The 17126-nt window shown below is 45.2% G+C and overlaps 1 protein-coding gene across 2 annotated transcripts in view; it reads left to right on the top strand.

Annotated features, from left to right (window-relative positions):
- Vps26c (VPS26 endosomal protein sorting factor C) overlaps nucleotides 1–15968 on the top strand; it is a 25868-nt gene extending 9900 nt beyond the window's left edge. The window contains exons 2-8 of one of the 2 annotated variants that reach the window (XM_031364489.1): nucleotides 2602–2745; nucleotides 3972–4121; nucleotides 9385–9465; nucleotides 10457–10531; nucleotides 11340–11490; nucleotides 11917–12069; nucleotides 14762–15968. In XM_031364489.1, coding sequence (XP_031220349.1) covers nucleotides 2602–2745; nucleotides 3972–4121; nucleotides 9385–9465; nucleotides 10457–10531; nucleotides 11340–11490; nucleotides 11917–12069; nucleotides 14762–14844 — 837 coding nt within the window. In that variant the 3' untranslated portion in view covers nucleotides 14845–15968. The remainder of the gene's footprint in view (nucleotides 1–2601; nucleotides 2746–3971; nucleotides 4122–9384; nucleotides 9466–10456; nucleotides 10532–11339; nucleotides 11491–11916; nucleotides 12070–14761) is intronic. The other variant, XM_031364490.1, reaches the window with a different exon arrangement.
- The last annotated feature ends 1158 nt before the right edge of the window (nucleotides 15969–17126 follow it).

The following is a 17126-nucleotide window of genomic DNA, read 5'->3' as shown; positions in this document are numbered from 1 at the left end:
GTGGTGCTCTGGTACACTAGTGAACCCCGGCTGTCAGGGATTGAGTGAGAATGGTAACAACGATGTTATGTATACACACAGTGGTGCTTTGGTACACTAGTGAACCCTGGCTGTCAGGTATTGAGTGAGAATGGTAACAACGATGTTACGTATACACACAGTGGTGCTCTGGTACACTAGTGAACCCCGGCTGTCAGGGACAGAGGCCAGGTGCTTTGGCTGCCCCTCCTGTGCTTGTTTTTTAATCTTCAGATACTGAGTCCAAATTATGGCTTTGGTATTTTATTTCAGGTAGCAAGTCATGCAGTTTGGAGTGGCTCTTAAATTTTATTGACAGAGTTGGAAAGGTATCTTTTCATTCTTGGTCAAAGGTGATAAATTTTTGCTGTGAAGACCACGAGGGTGAGGCCAAGGGTGACCTGGACGCTTGTGCTTATGTGATGTCTGATTGAAGGTGGGCTATGAGGTCTTGGTCCAACTCCAGGGTCTCCAGAGCAGAGACTGAACCTCTGAAGTAAGCCCATTGGCACTTTGGCCCTCTACCTCAAAGGAAAGGTTGAGTTTTCCTCAAGGTCAGTGACTGAGGCAGCCATGCTTTGATGAACACTGGTTTAAATTCTGCATGGGAGGTATAGTGTATAGCCTAGAACATTCTGCCCACCTCCTATGTTTTCTGCATGCATACAACTTGGAGCTACATTCTCCCTCATTCATGTTTCTGGTTATCTCAGCTTTCTTGGGTTAAGGGTTATCTTCAGATTCAGCTCTTTCCTCCTAAACACCACACACCTGCAGGGATCTCCCTAAGATTCCTGGGCTTGCTGCCATTCTTGATTCTAAGAGCAGCCCCCTGAAGCCCTGATTGCCAGCTGCAGGCCCCGTCTGCCGTCTGTGGGAAGGATGCTCTGCAGAGCTATATGTCTTACTTCTTTTGTGTTGAGCATCTAAATAAGAGTAGGGAGATAGCTGGGCAGTGGTGGCGCACGCCATTAATCCCAGCACTTGAGAGGTAGAGGCAGGCAGATTTCTGAGTTCAAGGCCAGCCTGGTCTACAGAGTGAGTTTCAGGACAGCCAAAGCTACACAGAGAAACCCTGTCTCAAAAAAAAAAAAACCAAAAAAAAAAAAAAAAAAAAAAAAAAAAAAAAGAGTGGGGAGAGTTCTTGGGTTCTCATTAGTATCCAGGGTTCATGTTCATCCTGTCCTTTAACTGAGAACACTTATGTTCCACTGTCCTTTGTTTCCAACTCCTTGGGCTACACCTGGATTAATTATCCATCTTTTTTTGTTTTATTTTATTTTTTTGTTTTGTTTTGTTTTTTGAGACAGGGTTTCTCTGTAACTTTGGCTGTCCCGGAACTTGCTCTGTAGACCAGTCTGGCCTTGAACTCAGAAATCTGCCTGCCTCTGCTTCCAGAGCTCTGGGATAAAGGTGTGTGCAGTCACTGCTCAAAGATCAGAATTATTTTAAAATTAAGTTTAGAGGCTAAATTATTGCAGAGGCCCTTTCATATAAATCTGCTTATGACATTTTTATGTTCTAAGAATGTAAATGTTTCCAGTGTCTTAGTTAAGACTTCATTGCTGTGAAGAGACACCATGACCAAGGCAGCTCTTATTAAAGAAAACATTTAATTGGGACTGGCTTAGAGTTCAGAGGTTGGGTCTCTTATCATCATGGCAAAAAGCACGGTGGCATGCAGGCGGTGGTGCCGGAGCCGCAGCTGAGAGTTCTGCATGGTGATCTTCAGGCAGCAGAGAGGAATCTGAGCCACACTGGACACAGCTGAAGCATGTTAGACCTCAAAGCCCACCCGCACTTCATTCAACAAGGCCACACACCTCCTTGTAGTGCCATTCCATATGGACCAAGTATTCAAACACATGAGTCTATGGGGGTCAAACCCATTCACATCACCACACCCAGGATTCTGCTGAGAATGGAGAAGATACTTATTCAAAATATTTCTTGTGTGATTGGGTATGTGGAGGTAAAAGAACATCCTATGGACGGTGGTTCTCTCTCATGTGGTCCCAGGATTAGAACTCAGGCCATCAGGCTTGACGGCAAGTGTCTTTAACCACTGCACCATCCTGCTGGCCCAGTTTGTTTTCATTTAGATTTCAGGGCTGTGAAGTGGCAGTGGAAAACAAAGACTTAGTACATTTAGTAGACACAGTCCCACAGAGCACAAGAAATGGTAAACTGTCTCCCCTGAAACTGGGAGTAGATGAGTAGGGAGATGGCAGCACCAGTGTTGATGTGGGCTGCTCTTCCATAGTCCTGCCTTGGCTGTCTCTCTGTGTTGTCAGCAGCTTTTTGCTGCCACAGTACCATCTGCAGAGTTTGCAAGTCAGGCCTCAGGTGGGATCTTCAAGCCAGGACTGAAGATGTATGTGGAAGGTGGCATGGGGAGGAGCCCAGTGCGTCCTCTGTCTAGGCCTGACTCATCACTGTTGTTAGGCAGGGTTGGGGATGGGGGATTGCAACAACTGCATCTTGAATCCAGTGGTTTTCTTCAGAGAGTATCTGAATCTGAATAAACAGGAGTGTTCCAGAAAGGTCTGCTGGTCTGATTGGAGGCTCACTGTTGTCCCTCAGGAAATGCTCTCTGGTGTGGTGGTCATCTCTAGCAAGGACTCAGTCCAGCACCAGGGAGTCTCTTTGACCATGGAAGGGACTGTAAACCTCCAGCTCAGTGCCAAAAGTGTGGGTGTGTTCGAAGCCTTTTACAACTCTGTGAAGGTAAGAGCTAAGCTCTCTGGAGCTCTTCCAGAGCACGTGTCTGTGTGGCTTCTGTGTCCTGCTAGTAGACATTTGTATGTGTCCTGTCCCTGGCTGGTGCCAGAAGAAATTTGTATTGACTTGACTCATCCAAGAGAGATCTCTGAGGAATGTTTGTGCCTTGTGGTCCTCACCTTGCTTTATCAGACCTTTCTGCTAGCTTTGTACACTGCTCCTGTTGAATTTCACATATAGTTAAGACACACTTGGAGCAAGGAGCTCTTTTATTATGTTTTTATTATTTTGGATAGAGTTTATATTTTAGAAAGTTCCCCAGATCTTTTCCCTGAAAGCCATGTGAACTCTGTCTGAGGAAACCTGTGAGGAAAAAAACATGAATTTGTTAAGGTTTAGTAGTGTCTTAATGTTTTTGCATCTTTCTAATTTTAACCCTTAGGAACTTTCTTGGTGATGTTAAATCAAAGATGTAAAAGCATGAAAGCATCTGGATGTGTGTAGTCCCAGTACTCTGGAGGCTGAGGCAGAGGGCATGAGAATCAGGACTTGGAGGCCAGTCTGGACTATGCAGGGAGGCTGTATCTCAAAATAACATGAAATAGAGAACATAATAATTGGACTGCCTGAGTGGTAGTCCTATTTCTTTCTCTATGGAGCCCACGGAGTAGTCTCTATGGGCATCTGGAGCTTGAGGAGAGACCTGCCATGCCCACAGTGCTGAGGCCCTGGCTGAGGGCTGTGGGATCTGGGGCAGCGATGTTGAGAGATGCCAGGTAAGGAGTAGCCCTGGGTCCCGTGTTGGCCATAGTCGCCAGGCAGCTTCAGTGGGAGGTCTGCTTACTTATGGTGAATATAGTGTTGTTAGGACAGTCCAGTGAGGTGTTTGAGCAGGAAGCAGGCAAACATGGGTTCAGTTACTATGCATAGCATCTCAGTCCCTGATATGTGACAGGACCATTATTGAACCACTGAGATGGGACCTACACAGTACAGGGAGCAAACTGACCTCCACAGTTGTCCTCCGACTAGTAAAAAAAAATGTAAAGAAATGAACCATTGTGCAGACTTAAAGAACAGCAGTAGCAGCTTAGATGTCTTTGTTTAGCCCCAGCCAGTATTATGCTACCAAGACACAGGAACAGCAGATTTCATGTGCCTGCTGCTAGTAGGACTGCAGAGAGAGACAGACACAGTGTGTGCTGATAGCTGACGCTGCTTTGTGTTGACAGCCAATCCAGATTATCAACAGCACCATAGACGTGCTGAAGCCAGGAAAGATTCCCAGTGGCAAGACTGAGGTTCCCTTTGAGTTTCCAGTGCTTGTGAAAGGCAGCAAGGTCCTGTACGAGACTTACCATGGCGTGTTTGTCAACATTCAGGTGAGTTCCTAACCCCACTTACTTTCAGCTTTCTTTTTCTGCTGAAAACCAGCTTGATTATTTTTTTCTCACTGAAGTAACTGAACTCAAGCCTAATAATGGATTAATTCCAAGACTACTTCTGCGTGTGCTGGATCGCGTTCTCCTTTTGTCCTATAACTGCATTTTCTATATGACCCTTACTGTTTTTGCAGAGCTAGAGATTAAACCCAGGGTCTCACACATGGTGTGACATAAAGTCACACTCTGAGCCCCTGTGACCCTTGTGTTGAGTACACACTGTGGCTATAATTCCTTCCTTAGGGTCCCTTTGTGTTGCTGTATTTTTCTCAGACCACAGTGACACCATCGTGGCCCAGATGTGCTTCAGCCTCTTTTTGGCTCCAGCACTAACTAGTCTGCTTTATTCTTATGAGTATCTCTTTGTGGAATACCCAAAGGCTGCCCATTCAACATAGGCTGTATTCTTCATTGCGCAAACCTTCTAAATGAGGGGAAGTGGATTTATGACTTCCTGTCCACCTCTCCTGGTGAGGGATGGCTTTCACAGTTGCTATTGTCTCAGGAGCAGAGCCCAGTCATGACTCAGCCAAAGGAAGAGGCCCTTCCTTCATTCAGTACAGAGAAAGGTACTTTTGTATAGTTGGCCATAGGGCAGCTCCCTTGCTCACTGAGAAAAGCCTGCAGTCTTAGGATGCACCAGCAGCAGGAGATTGGAAAGTTGTTTGATTTGTTGATTGAGTTTCAGTTGATCACATTTCACTTAGTAAATACCACTCATTTGCTTCAAATCTAGTACATTTTTAAAAAGTCTCAAACCATTTGGGAGGGTCAATAAAGGTTTAGTCTTACATAAATTTCATGAACTGTTAGAAAATCTGTCAAGATGAAGAACATAGAATGCGTACTCTATTGTAGAGGCTTTCTTCCCATGAAGAAAATGTTTTCAGACTTTCTCAACATACCCGGTTCAAGCAGTAATACACACGAAAGCTGACACATACATGTACACACATGAAAAGAAATCTTACAAAAATTATGTTAGGGCTCGGCAGTGAAGACGGGGTGTGGCTCTTGAAGAGACCCAAGTTTGGTTCCTGGTACCCATATGGAGCTGCTCACAACTACCTGGAACTCCACCTCCAGGGGCCTCTGATGCCTCAGGTTTCTGTGGCCGTGTGTGTGTGTGTGTGTGTGTGTGTGTGTGTGTGTGTGTGTGTGTGTGTGTAAAATATGGATGCTTCCTGCTAAGCCTAAGTTCTGTCTCTAAGACTTGCATGGTGGAAGGAGGAACGTCCTCCCTGCATTGTCTTCTGACTTCTGCATGTGCACTGTCGTGTACATTATGCTACCCCCCCACGCATGCAAGCATGTGCACACACACACATGCACACATACACCCACGCATGCACGCACATGCGCGGACACACACACACACACACACACACACACACACGGCGAGCTGATTAGGATAAGATAGACCTTCTGGTCATAGTCTCTTTTGTTTATTGTCACTTTCATGAAGAAACTGATTTATCTTATTGATTTCCAGTTAAGTTTGAAGTCTCATCCTTTTCCAGATGTTGCTAAGAGTACAGATGCAGAGTGTGTGCCGTGGTTGTGTAGGCTGTGTGTGCTGGGAGAACTCATGTGTGGTTAATGATACCCTTACCCACCTTTTTCCTTGGTTATCAGACTTGACCACTTTAGGATTGACCTCGGCTACAACATGGATCTGTCTAAGACTCAAATCTCTCAGCATTTTGTAAAGATTCAGTTTCCTCATAGCTGAACCTCAGGTTTATATGGGCTCATTGCCACTCAACATGGGAAGTCCCTTCCCTTGCAGTGTTGGGGTGGAAACCCAGCTAAACACATGGGAGACATGAGCTCCGTCACTGAACTGCATCCCCAGCCCTGGCATTCTTTGTCATCTGTGTTTACTTTCTGAGTCATTTCTGAGTCAGCTGCAGAGCCTGTGTGCACTTCATGTCTTATTTCTTCAGTATCCATTTCCACAAACATACAGAACCATAGTTAACCGTCTTTATCAAAATTAACATAAATCCTCAAATAATTTCTAGTTCATATGCAAATGTATTATTTTCTCTTGAGCAAATACACTTAACAAAAACTAGGATTATGGCTTTTTGCTCTATTTTACCCATCCACTCCCCCTTTATTTAACAGGTTTTTTCCTTGTCTCCTTACTTGTCAGTAAGCAAGTGTCAATCAGTAATTATCTGTGATTCCATGTCTCATCTCAGTGTAGAGATCCCGAGGTGTCATGTATGGACTCCATGTCTCATCTCAGTGTAGAGATCCCGAGGTGTCATGTATGGACTCCATGTCTCATGTCAGTGTAGAGATCCCGAGGTGTCATGTATGGACTCCATGTCTCATCTCAGTGTAGAGATCCCGAGGTGTCATGTATGGACTCCATGTCTCATGTCAGCATAGAGATCCCGAGGTGTCATGTATGGGCTCCATGTCTCATGTCAGCATAGAGATCCCGAGGTGTCATGTATGGACTCCATGTCTCATCTCAGCATAGAGATTCCCGAGGTGTCATGTATGGACTCCATGTCTCATGTCAGCATAGAGACCCCGAGGTGTCATGTATGGCACCCATTTCTTGCCATGCCTTCTCTGAAGAGTACATTAATGTACTTAGGTTTGTTGTTAAACCCTAATACATTCTCAAATTGTATAGATACAGGGAACTTTTTCTTTTATAATTGGGGTTGTATTATAATAGCATAATATAAAAAATAATGAGACAAAATTAAGAGTTTAAAATGTAACCTGCATTAAATGTTTGACTTGCTTGGCGTGCTTGTTATTTCTTAACTGAGATCTGCTCTCGTGGCCATACCAGCAAGATCTTATATTATAGCACAGAAGAATAGCAGTCTCACTATGTCTACTAAAATGGCATATTCAAAGTTAACTTTTAAAAATTCAAGCCGGGAAGTGGTGGCACACACCTTTAACCCCAGCACTTGGGAGGCAGAGGCAGGCAGATTTCTGAGTTCGAGGCCAGCCTGGTCTACAGAATGAGTTCCAGGACAGCCAGGGCTACACAGAGAAACCTTGTCTCAAAAAACCAAAAACCAAACCAAAACAAAACAAAAAAATTCAACCTTGTACCTTTTGGCCTCCTAATGCCCTCTGACCTCCTCCTGAGCTCACACTACATAGATCATTCCATAGGACCTAGGAAAGTTAGTTACAAAGTAAGATGACCCAGGGTTTTACCACAGGCAGAGCTGGGCTTTAGTTGCAATCCAGCCAGCACACAGTATAAGGATTTGGCTTAGGTTTTATCAGTAGGCAGTGTCAATTTACATCCCACCTCTGTGCTCCCACCCCCAGCAGCCTGTCTGTACCTTATTGCTAGAAGATCAGTAAGAAGATTAGTAAGAGCTGGGCATAGGCCTGTCACACAGAATGTCCTCTGTGATGAACACAAGTTGATGACTATCCTTACAATAGCCTTGTATAGCTTTGGCTGTCCTGGAATTCACTATGTAGATCAGGCTGGCCTTGAACTCACAGAGCTCCACTTACATCTACATCCCAAGTCCTGGAGTTACAGGCAAGTACCAGTAATAACTCTTTTAAAAATGTTTTTATTTGCTGTGTCTGTGCACAGCACTGTGTGCATGAAATGCCCATAGAGGCAAGAAGAGGGTGTCAGATTCCCTGGAACTGGTATTAAATAAAGATGGTTTTAATCCACTATGTGGGTATTAGAAATCAAACCCAGGTTCCTTTCCAAGATCAGCAAGTGCTTTTGACCACGGAGCTATCTCTCCAGCTTGACTGTAAGTTACTTGAAATAGTAGATTAGAGAGAACTTGAGTCCCTCTAGAACAGAACATAGGCGTCAGTCTCTTTGTTTCACCTGCTGCCTTCCCAACAGATCCCGTGATCAATTCATTTACAAATTATTGGTGTCACACTTTGTATAGTGACTCAAGTGGGCCTATGACTCATTTCCTTCCTTTCAAAAAACTGTAGAGTGAACTCAGATTGACAAGGACCTGTCATGGAGCCAGAAATTCCAGGCTAGCTTTGTCCAGATTGGAGACCAGGGCCCCAGAATATTTGAGCTTGACTTTCCTGTATACTGGCTTTGTCCTCAGGAAGTTATCTCCCTTGTCAGAGCAAAGCTGGCTGTCATTGGGCAAGTGCAGTTTCCATCTTGTAGGCCCAAGGCTCAGTAAAAGAGAATTCTGTCTTCAGTCCCTTAAATGTCACTGAGAAAGGTAGGTGGTAGAAGCCGGACTAGGAAAGGAGTCAGATTAGGTAAGCTAGAGAGAGGATGGCTTACCTCACTGCATATGATGTCCAGGAGGTGGGCAGTGCCTCAGCGTGGATAAACACACACACACATACAAGTCCTCACTTGTCTGGCATGGGGAGAACAGATTGCAGTCTCACTAGAGAATATATATGTTGCAAATACACATACATAAATTTTAAGGTTCTTGTAGATAAGAGATGATTCTTATAAAAATGTTTTATGTTCCTGTACTATCCCTGATATATAGTAACTTACTTCATGTGGAAAGGTTGCTCTTAAGACTATATAGCTTCTTATAAGATTCAGAGCTATGCATGTAGTCCTAGGTAAGAAAATTATTTCTTACACAATTCAAAAGTTTTTCCTATATGATTAAAGCAACAGGCAAGTTGCTTAAACAGGAATTATATGAGGGCCTGGGTATTATTTATGGTGCTGAGAATGGAGCCCAGGATCATGCACATCTTAACAAGTGCCACCTAGCCAGAGCTCGGCTGCTCAGTATTTTCTTTCTAAAGTCTAGCACTAGGGTTGGTTTCTGAGCATCCTCAGCTCATGGCCAGGGATTTGAGGCCACAGTTCTGTGCCACACCCAAGGAAGCTTAGCAGCTATACTCCAGGGCCGCTCTCTCAGAAGGCCAGCTTCCCTCACAGCAGGGGCTCCACAGTAACAAGCTCAGAAGTGAACAAGACAAGTGTAAAGCCAGTGTTTCCTGCCTCTCCCTCTCTTCTGCCCTTTAGCTTCTGTTCTGACCTGTAGAAACAGTTGTATGTGTTTTGTTTAGAAATGCCCTTCCTTTGCACATTAATTTTTCTTGTGCATATCAACTGCATGAAACACATCCATTGGCCAAAGGGACCTTAAAAGATGTTGACTGCTTGTGGCTTTGGATGTTGTATCTAGGTAAGAACAAAGCCTAATGAGATGACATTTGTCTCCTGCTTCTCCTCTAGTACACCTTGCGCTGTGACATGCGGCGGTCCCTGCTGGCCAAGGACCTGACCAAGACCTGTGAATTCATCGTTCACTCTGCTGTAAGCCTCATGTTGGGGCCCTGGGCTCTCTTGTGAGGTGTGGAATAGCCCGTAAGTGGGGTCTGGCAGGAGACCTGAGCATGGGCACTCCCTCTCCAGCTCAGTGGTGCCACCTTAAGAGGTTGTGCCTCACTATAGGGAGCCCCCACTCCATAACAGCAGTAAGTATACTGTTCCATCTCTGTAAAGGAGACATCCTTCTTGGCCCCAGGGCTGCTGTGGCAAACACACCATAGAGAAATTGCTCTCATCCTTGGCGCTCAATGCCCCATGTAAACACATGACATGCTCAGACCTGTGTCTGTCCAATCTGCACACTTTTTGCCTTTCCAGGCCAGCTTGGGTAATTGGTCCCTTGTCACCACTGCTGCAGCCACTTGTGGGGGTTCATAGCAAGTCCTCCAGACCTTACCTACATGGTCACACAGAATCAACTGTGACGACACCTTCTCCTTGGTGTACCATGGTGACAGACACGTCCTAGTGTGCTCTCAGACCTCAGTAGGTGCAGTCTCACAGAGGCAGCTGCTCCCTGCCCTCTGCCTGCTGTTAGCACCACTCTCAGCCCAGCAGTAGCCAGTTTTCTCCATCAGCCTGCTGTGCCTAAGGAGTTCTAGGACTGAGTTAGAGTACTTGTCAGGGACCATGGAAGAACCCTTGGCTGGAGAGCTGCCTGGGATAGCACCAGAGCCTCCTCAGGAACTCATTCTGAGGCCTTCAGGAAGCAGAAAAGACCTGCTCCATAACCTCTGAGGGAGCTTTGAGGAGCAGGGCAAGGGTAGACCCCTGTTAGCTCGTGAGCAGTTCTGACCAGCTTCTCAGTATGTTAGGACCATCAGTGGTAGGCAGAGGCCACCAGACCCCAGCACTGCACTCAGCACTCAGTCCTTCCACCTGCTTTTCCCGTGTTGCCATTCATTTCCGTTGGGAGGGAAAAGCTGTTCCTCTCCTGGTCCATTGACATGCTCACTGTGGTTTACCTCCATTTCAGCCTCACAAGGGGAAGTTGACCCCAAGTCCTGTTGACTTCACGATCACCCCAGAAACCTTGCAGAACGTCAAAGAGGTACTCGTGTCTTAGTCACACTTGTGTGTTGTAGCTTTCCTGATGACTGGTGGCCAGCTGCTGCCCAGTCACTTTTGTTTCTCATTGACTGTCTGCAGAGGTGATAACATCTTAGATACACTGTTGACAGGCTTTAATGTGGTTACCAGAAAACTTTAAATTATACACATAGTCAATTACAAATTCTAAATGATTTTAAATCTGTGGCTTATGTTGTTTCTACTGGATAGTGCATCATAATAAAAATGAAGACTCCTGAAGTGACTGCCCAACTATTTTCCCTCAGTGCTAGGGCCAGTTCCCCTCAGCCAACTTCCTGTCTACAGAGAAACAGTCCTAGAGTTTTTCATCAGGCATTGAGAAAAACTGTTCTTTCAGTATCCTTGAAATAAAAATAATTGGCTTCTCAAACTTGCCTAATTGGGAACACTTTAAAACTACCTTTTTCTCTTTTCTTAATTTGTTTTTCTCTTGTGACCTGGGGTTGAGGGGTGGCTGTCCTTAAGCTCCCTGCTCAATGCTGAGGCTTTTTACATTTTATGTCTTGTTTCCTGAAAGGCAGGGAGTTGATTCTCAGTGAGCTGGTATTGTCTATTTGTCCCTTATATGTGTATAGGTGGTTGATGAGTCAGTCTGGTGTCTGAAAGATGAAATTGCTATTATTCCTTCTTGTTTTGGAAAACAGTTTCCATGGATTATAGAACAATTACTCAATGTGGTTTTCAGTTCTTATTTATACCAGTGCAACTGGAATAAGTGACGGCCCCCTTCCTTCTGTTCCTGATGTCTTTGTCTCTGTTCTTCACAGAGAGCTTTCCTTCCCAAATTCTTCATTAGAGGACATCTGAATTCCACTAACTGTGCTATCACGCAGCCCCTGACAGGAGAGCTGCTGGTGGAACACTCGGATGCTGCTATCCGGAGCATAGAGCTTCAGTTAGTCCGGGTGGAGACCTGTGGTAAGGCTTCTAGAGGATCTAGGGGTCTGCCCGTGTACTGTCAGCTACTGACACATCCCGTCCTGTACTCTTAACATGGCAGAGGTCATCACATCTTAACAGAGCAGCTGTGCCAGAGACTTCATTATTGTCACAGCTATTCTGATGGCCCTTGTGGCCTACTCACCCCCAAATCCCCACTTGTAGATAATCACTGAAATACTAATTAGGTCCCCAGCACCTCAAGTCTTGGGAGCATTGTAAAACTAGTGTGGTGATGTTTGAGAACATGTAAAGTAGAAGAGGAGCTAACTCCCAGTCCTGAAGAAGAAATCGGAGAAGTAGGTGGATGTGTTGATCCTGGTTGGCACAGTATTGGACAGTTTGGTGACCAGTTTGCTTTGATGTCATGGGGTCCTGACCCCATGATATTTCCTCTTTCTCCAGGGTGTGCAGAAGGCTATGCACGAGATGCCACAGAGGTTCAGAATATTCAAATCGCTGATGGGGACATTTGTAGGAATCTTTCTGTTCCCCTGTACATGGTCTTCCCCAGACTCTTCACCTGTCCAACACTGGAGACCACCAACTTCAAAGTGGGTAAGCCGTGCAGGCCCGGCCTGTGGAGCCTGAGAAGAGTGTGGGCCGCAGGGAAGAATAGCCTTGCACACTGGGCTGCAGTCATCACAGCCCACAGCATTTAGCTTCTTGATAACTCAGAAAAAGGGTAAGAACCCATGTGTCTAGGCAGTAGATCTTGCTACAAGGCCCATCCAGCATCAACCGTGAACAAACAAAAAGACCATGAGTCTATAGGAAGAGCCTGGGCGGTTGTCAGATAAGTAGTGTGTGGCTGAATAACCAACAGGAAACAACCTACAGGAAGGCAGGCTTATGGTGGGCTATACTTCAGGACTTTAGGCCATTGTGGTGGGAAAGCCATGACTGTAGGAGGCTGCTGCCTCACACCTGGGGAGACCAGGAGTCAGGGAAATGCTGTTATCAGGTCGGCTGTCTTGATTTTCCCTTTTATTCCCCATGGATGGTGCCACCCACATTCAAGGCAGGCCTTCCCACCTCAGGTAACATCTCTAGAAATTCCCCTGAAGATATACCCAGAGGTGTGTCTCTTATAAGATTCAAATCTAGTTAAGGTGAGAATAAGATTTACCACAAGTCACTCTCTGACGGTCCGACACCAAAACACATTGTGGTTTTACAACAATAGCATCCATTTCAACTTAAAAAGTCCCATGATCTTAACAAGTTTAACCCTGGTATTCAGACCAGAGTTTCTCTGAGACCCAACTGTGAACCCTTATACAGACATATAGTATACTTTAGCATAGGCATAGAATAAACATTCCCATTCAGAAAGGGAGCAACAACAAGGTCAAAGCAAAGAAAAACTGAAGCAATGCAATACTAAACCTAGCAGGTCAGATCCCTCATCTTTTGTCAGCATGCCCAGCATCTGGGCTCCAGTGGCTCTGGGTCATCCCAGCTCTCTCTAGTGCATGCAGCAAGTGGAATCGCTATCTTTTCTGTGTTTGTTTGTTTTGGTTTTGTTTTTTGTTTTTTCGAGATAGGGTTTCTCTATGTAGCCCTGGCTGTCCTGGCACTCACTCTGTAGACCAGGCTGGCCTCGAACTCAGAAATCCACCTGCCTCTGCCTCCCAAGTGCTGGGATTAAAGGCATGTGCCACTGCCCGGCTGGAATCGCTATCTTTGACCAACTTTCTTGCCTGCTGCTTTCCTTGGCAGAAGTCTTGATTCTTGCATCTTTAGCATTCTGGAACTTTCCCATTACAACTCTGGGTATAACTCTGCAGCTACACACAGAGCCTTTCTGCAGGGAATCTGACCCTGCCATGCACTGCCTGGCCTCAGAGGCTTTCTGAAACACGTGTGCAAATTTCTGAATCACTATAACCCTAGCTCTGACCACTATATGTATGTAACACTATAACCTAGGTCTACTGTACAGTGGTAGCCTCTATGTGCCTTGGTGACTGAACTTGGAAACATAGTTCTCTATGTGTATGGGTCTGTGTGTACCCTAAAGTCCTACTCAGAGCTGACCAGGCACCTCTTTGCCCGCACTGGCCAAAACAAGGACAGCACTCCTTTCTGTTTGGGGTGTTCTCCTTTTCACATATATCCCCTGTGTTTTGATCTTTACCCATAAAAATTAAATGAAAAAAAAAAAGAAAGAAGAAAAAAAAGAAGGAAATCCTGTCTATAGGAATGTAAAAACCAGTGTTTCAACAAATGTCTTTTAGCTGATTTCCATGAACAACAGTTGAACCAACTGTGTGCTATTTCCCTTTGTTAAATAACAAACCCACCAAGGTCTTATTTTGTAGCCTAGACTAGACAGGAACTGACCATGTAGCTCAGGCTGGCTGTAGGCTCATTACCTTCCTCCTGCCTCAGCTTCTCAGATGCTGGAATTATAGGTATGGCTCTCAGCCTGGCTTAGACTATATGCTATTTCTAACCCCCCCCTTTTTAAAAAATATTTATTTATTTATCATATGTAAGTACACTGTAGCTGTCTTCAGGCACTCCAGAAGAAGGAGTTGTCTCATTACAGATGGTTATGAGCCACCATGTGGTTGCTGGGATTTGAACTCAGGACCTTTGGAAGAGCAGTCAGTGCTCTTAACCACTGAGCCATCTCTCTAGCCCTATATGCTATTTCTAAAGAGTGTGTGTCTCACTTGAAAATTGCCAGCTGGAGCACAGTTCAGAGCCTAGTACTCTATAAAGAACTTCAGGAAAGGCAAAAATACAGTAAAGGCTATAAATATTTGAAAAGACTTTAGAATTGTCTGTCTCTGTCTCTCTCTGTGTCTCTGTCTCTGTGTCTCTGTCTCTCTCTCTCTCATTCTCATTTTATGAGACAGGATTTCTCTGTGTAACCCTGGCTGTCCTAGAAGTCTCTATAGAGCGGGCTAGCCTTTAACTCAGAGATCTGCCTGCTTCTGCCTCCTGAAAGCTGGGATTAAATGTGTGTACCACTATAACCTGGTTCTAGAATTCTCATTAGAAAGTGACAAGTGTTGTTGAGTAATTGTAGGGTACTCCTTTTGACTTAGTGCTCTAGCCGGTAGGACAGAAATAGAGAAGTTAATAGTTCAGTCGTCAGTATGGAGACCTCACTGGCCCCCAAAAAGTGCAGGGAGACACTGCCTGGGGCAGAAGTACAGAATGCCAAGCAGCACCTGGGCACTGGGTCATTGAACATCTTCCAGTGTTCAGTGTGAGTGAGCATCTCTCTTCCCTACAGAGTTTGAAGTCAATGTGGTGGTCCTTCTTCATGGTGACCACCTCATCACTGAGAACTTCCCACTGAAGCTCTGTCGGACATAGTCCAGCTGCAGGAAGGGGACAGCCAGAATGGCCATGCGGACATTGACCCAGTCATCTGCTCACATGGAGACATCACTCAGGCCACCTGCTCACAGCCATCACGTCAGCAGTATACATCTTCATGTCTTCTCGTGGCCTCAGAGCTTGTTTTCCTGCAGGCGCCTTGCCTCAGCCCTTACGTCTGGAATGCCACAGGATCTCAAGTGTGTTGCAAGGTCACAGAAAACATTCCCGATGGCTCCAGATGTGTAGGTTCATTAAGCAGTGTGTCTGCACTTCAAGATTTGCTGCCTAGTGACCTATGGAGGCAGAAGGGAACCCCTCTCCATCTTGCCCAGCCTTCTGATAGCAAAGAGTCAACAACCAGCACGCTCTTTGATGGAGGGTGTGATCCCCTCCAGGGAACGGCAGGAACTTCATCTGGAAATACGGAGCCTTTTCCTTCTTGGCATCTTGATAATGTTTCACTAGAACTTCTAAATTTTTTCAGGCACTGGAAATAAAAAACAACAAATAGTCCTTGTTTTCACAGAGTGAGAATGGTGGACAGTGGCTGTTGCTGGAGTGTTTCAGTGTGTGCTACTGGCACACACAGTTAATGCTGCCATTTTCCCAGAATGTATTGAAAGACAAGGCGCTTGCATAAGGGGAAGAATGCATATTGGCTGCTGGTTAGTAGGTAGGTTCTGAGTGACAGGACACCACGCTGAGGAAGAATGATGGTCTTGACCTGTCCCTGACCCCTGGGCACATGGCTTCCAGCCTGTTTTCCCTTAGCCTCACACTGTAACTATGGGGAGTATGTTGCAATACTTTTCTTTCCTCCTGTCTTGCTCTTGTTCTGTTGGTCCGCTGCACACCAGCTGGCCTGCCTTCACAGGTTCTTGGGGGGCAGCCTAGGCAAAGCAGGCGATCATAACAGCTGAGGGCAACTGGGGCACTGCTGTTGGAGCCTCAACAAAGAAACTGCAAAGACTTAGCTGAGTCACCTGACAGTGGGTTCCGAGAGAATGGATTTCTGCTTTGTCATACTTATTCTTGTTGTACTTAAACAATCTAGTACCCAAAAATGTGGGCCATACTTTCTAGTGAATTGTAAGGAAAAGTCATCTTTGATTACATAATTTGTTGTTGTTGTTGTATTTTTTTCGAGACAGGGTTTCTCTGTATAGCTCTGGCTGTCCTGGAACTCACTCTGTAGACCAGGCTGGCCTCCAACTCAGAAATCCACCTGCCTCTGCCTCCCAAGTGCTGGAATTAAAGGCGTATGCCACCATTGCCTGGCTATAATTTTTTTAATGAATAAAGGAATCTAAACAATTTTAAAAAAATGGTTTGGACTGCATATTATTATATAATTTCTTTAGTAAACTTTTAGAATTGTGATGAATGTGTTCCTTAGTAATTATTACCTGAAGTGCTACCAGCTACCCTGCTACATCTCATGACTTCATTCAGTCATGAGCAGTCCAGCTGCAGGCCACAAGCTGGCTGTCTCCTCCCTCTTGACCTGAGTCACCATCATGTTATTAAGCAAACCTGCCATGTTTGGCTGACTTGGACGGCAGCTTGCTGGAGTGAAGAGTGTCCAGAGTTCAGAGCTGTCAGATTCTTCAATTAGACCACGAGGCCTTTTAGGGATGAAGTGACTGAATGAAAAGTCCAAGCTAAATCACACACTGGCTCTGACTTGCTTCAAGTACGATGAAAATATCAGGGTATATTAGACCCCTCAGAACACCAGCACACTTTAGTCTTAGCAGCTTTCTACAGGAGTTTTAGCATTCCTACTTCCCAGCTATGCAAGAAACAATGATTTGCTCAAGCTACAGCTTGTGTTGAGCCCAATATTGCCCCAGGCAAGAATTACAGTATGTAGTCATTGCTGTAGTGACAGTGTAGCTCTGTTCATGTCAATGTTATGAGTACATCATGCATGGTACCCACTGAAGGTACTGTACATAATTCCCAATTGGTTTTCAAAAAGACAGTGAATTTTCATGCAAAATGATGTTTCATAGTAAAATTTATCACAGTTCAACTCCTTTGGGATTCTGAGTAAAGATGAAAGTGACCAAGCCAGACAGTCATTTATGTAACGCCTTTGAAAGCAGGGCCTTCTCAGTCCAAGTGTTGTGTGGTCCTAGCTGCCTGTCAAAGCTAACCAGGGTAGAAGAAGGAGATGGTGTTTGTGGGTGTAACACGTAGAGGCGAGAATCTTCTGGGTCAGTATCTATCCTTTCTACCCACCAGAGCAGCTGCAGTGCTCACTGAGAAACGGG

This window comes from Mastomys coucha, unplaced genomic scaffold, assembly GCF_008632895.1.
Source record: "Mastomys coucha isolate ucsf_1 unplaced genomic scaffold, UCSF_Mcou_1 pScaffold12, whole genome shotgun sequence".
Lineage (NCBI taxonomy): Eukaryota > Metazoa > Chordata > Mammalia > Rodentia > Muridae > Mastomys > Mastomys coucha.
The sequence above is the reverse complement of the archived record's forward strand: the minus strand, read 5'-3'. Positions and strand labels throughout refer to the sequence as shown.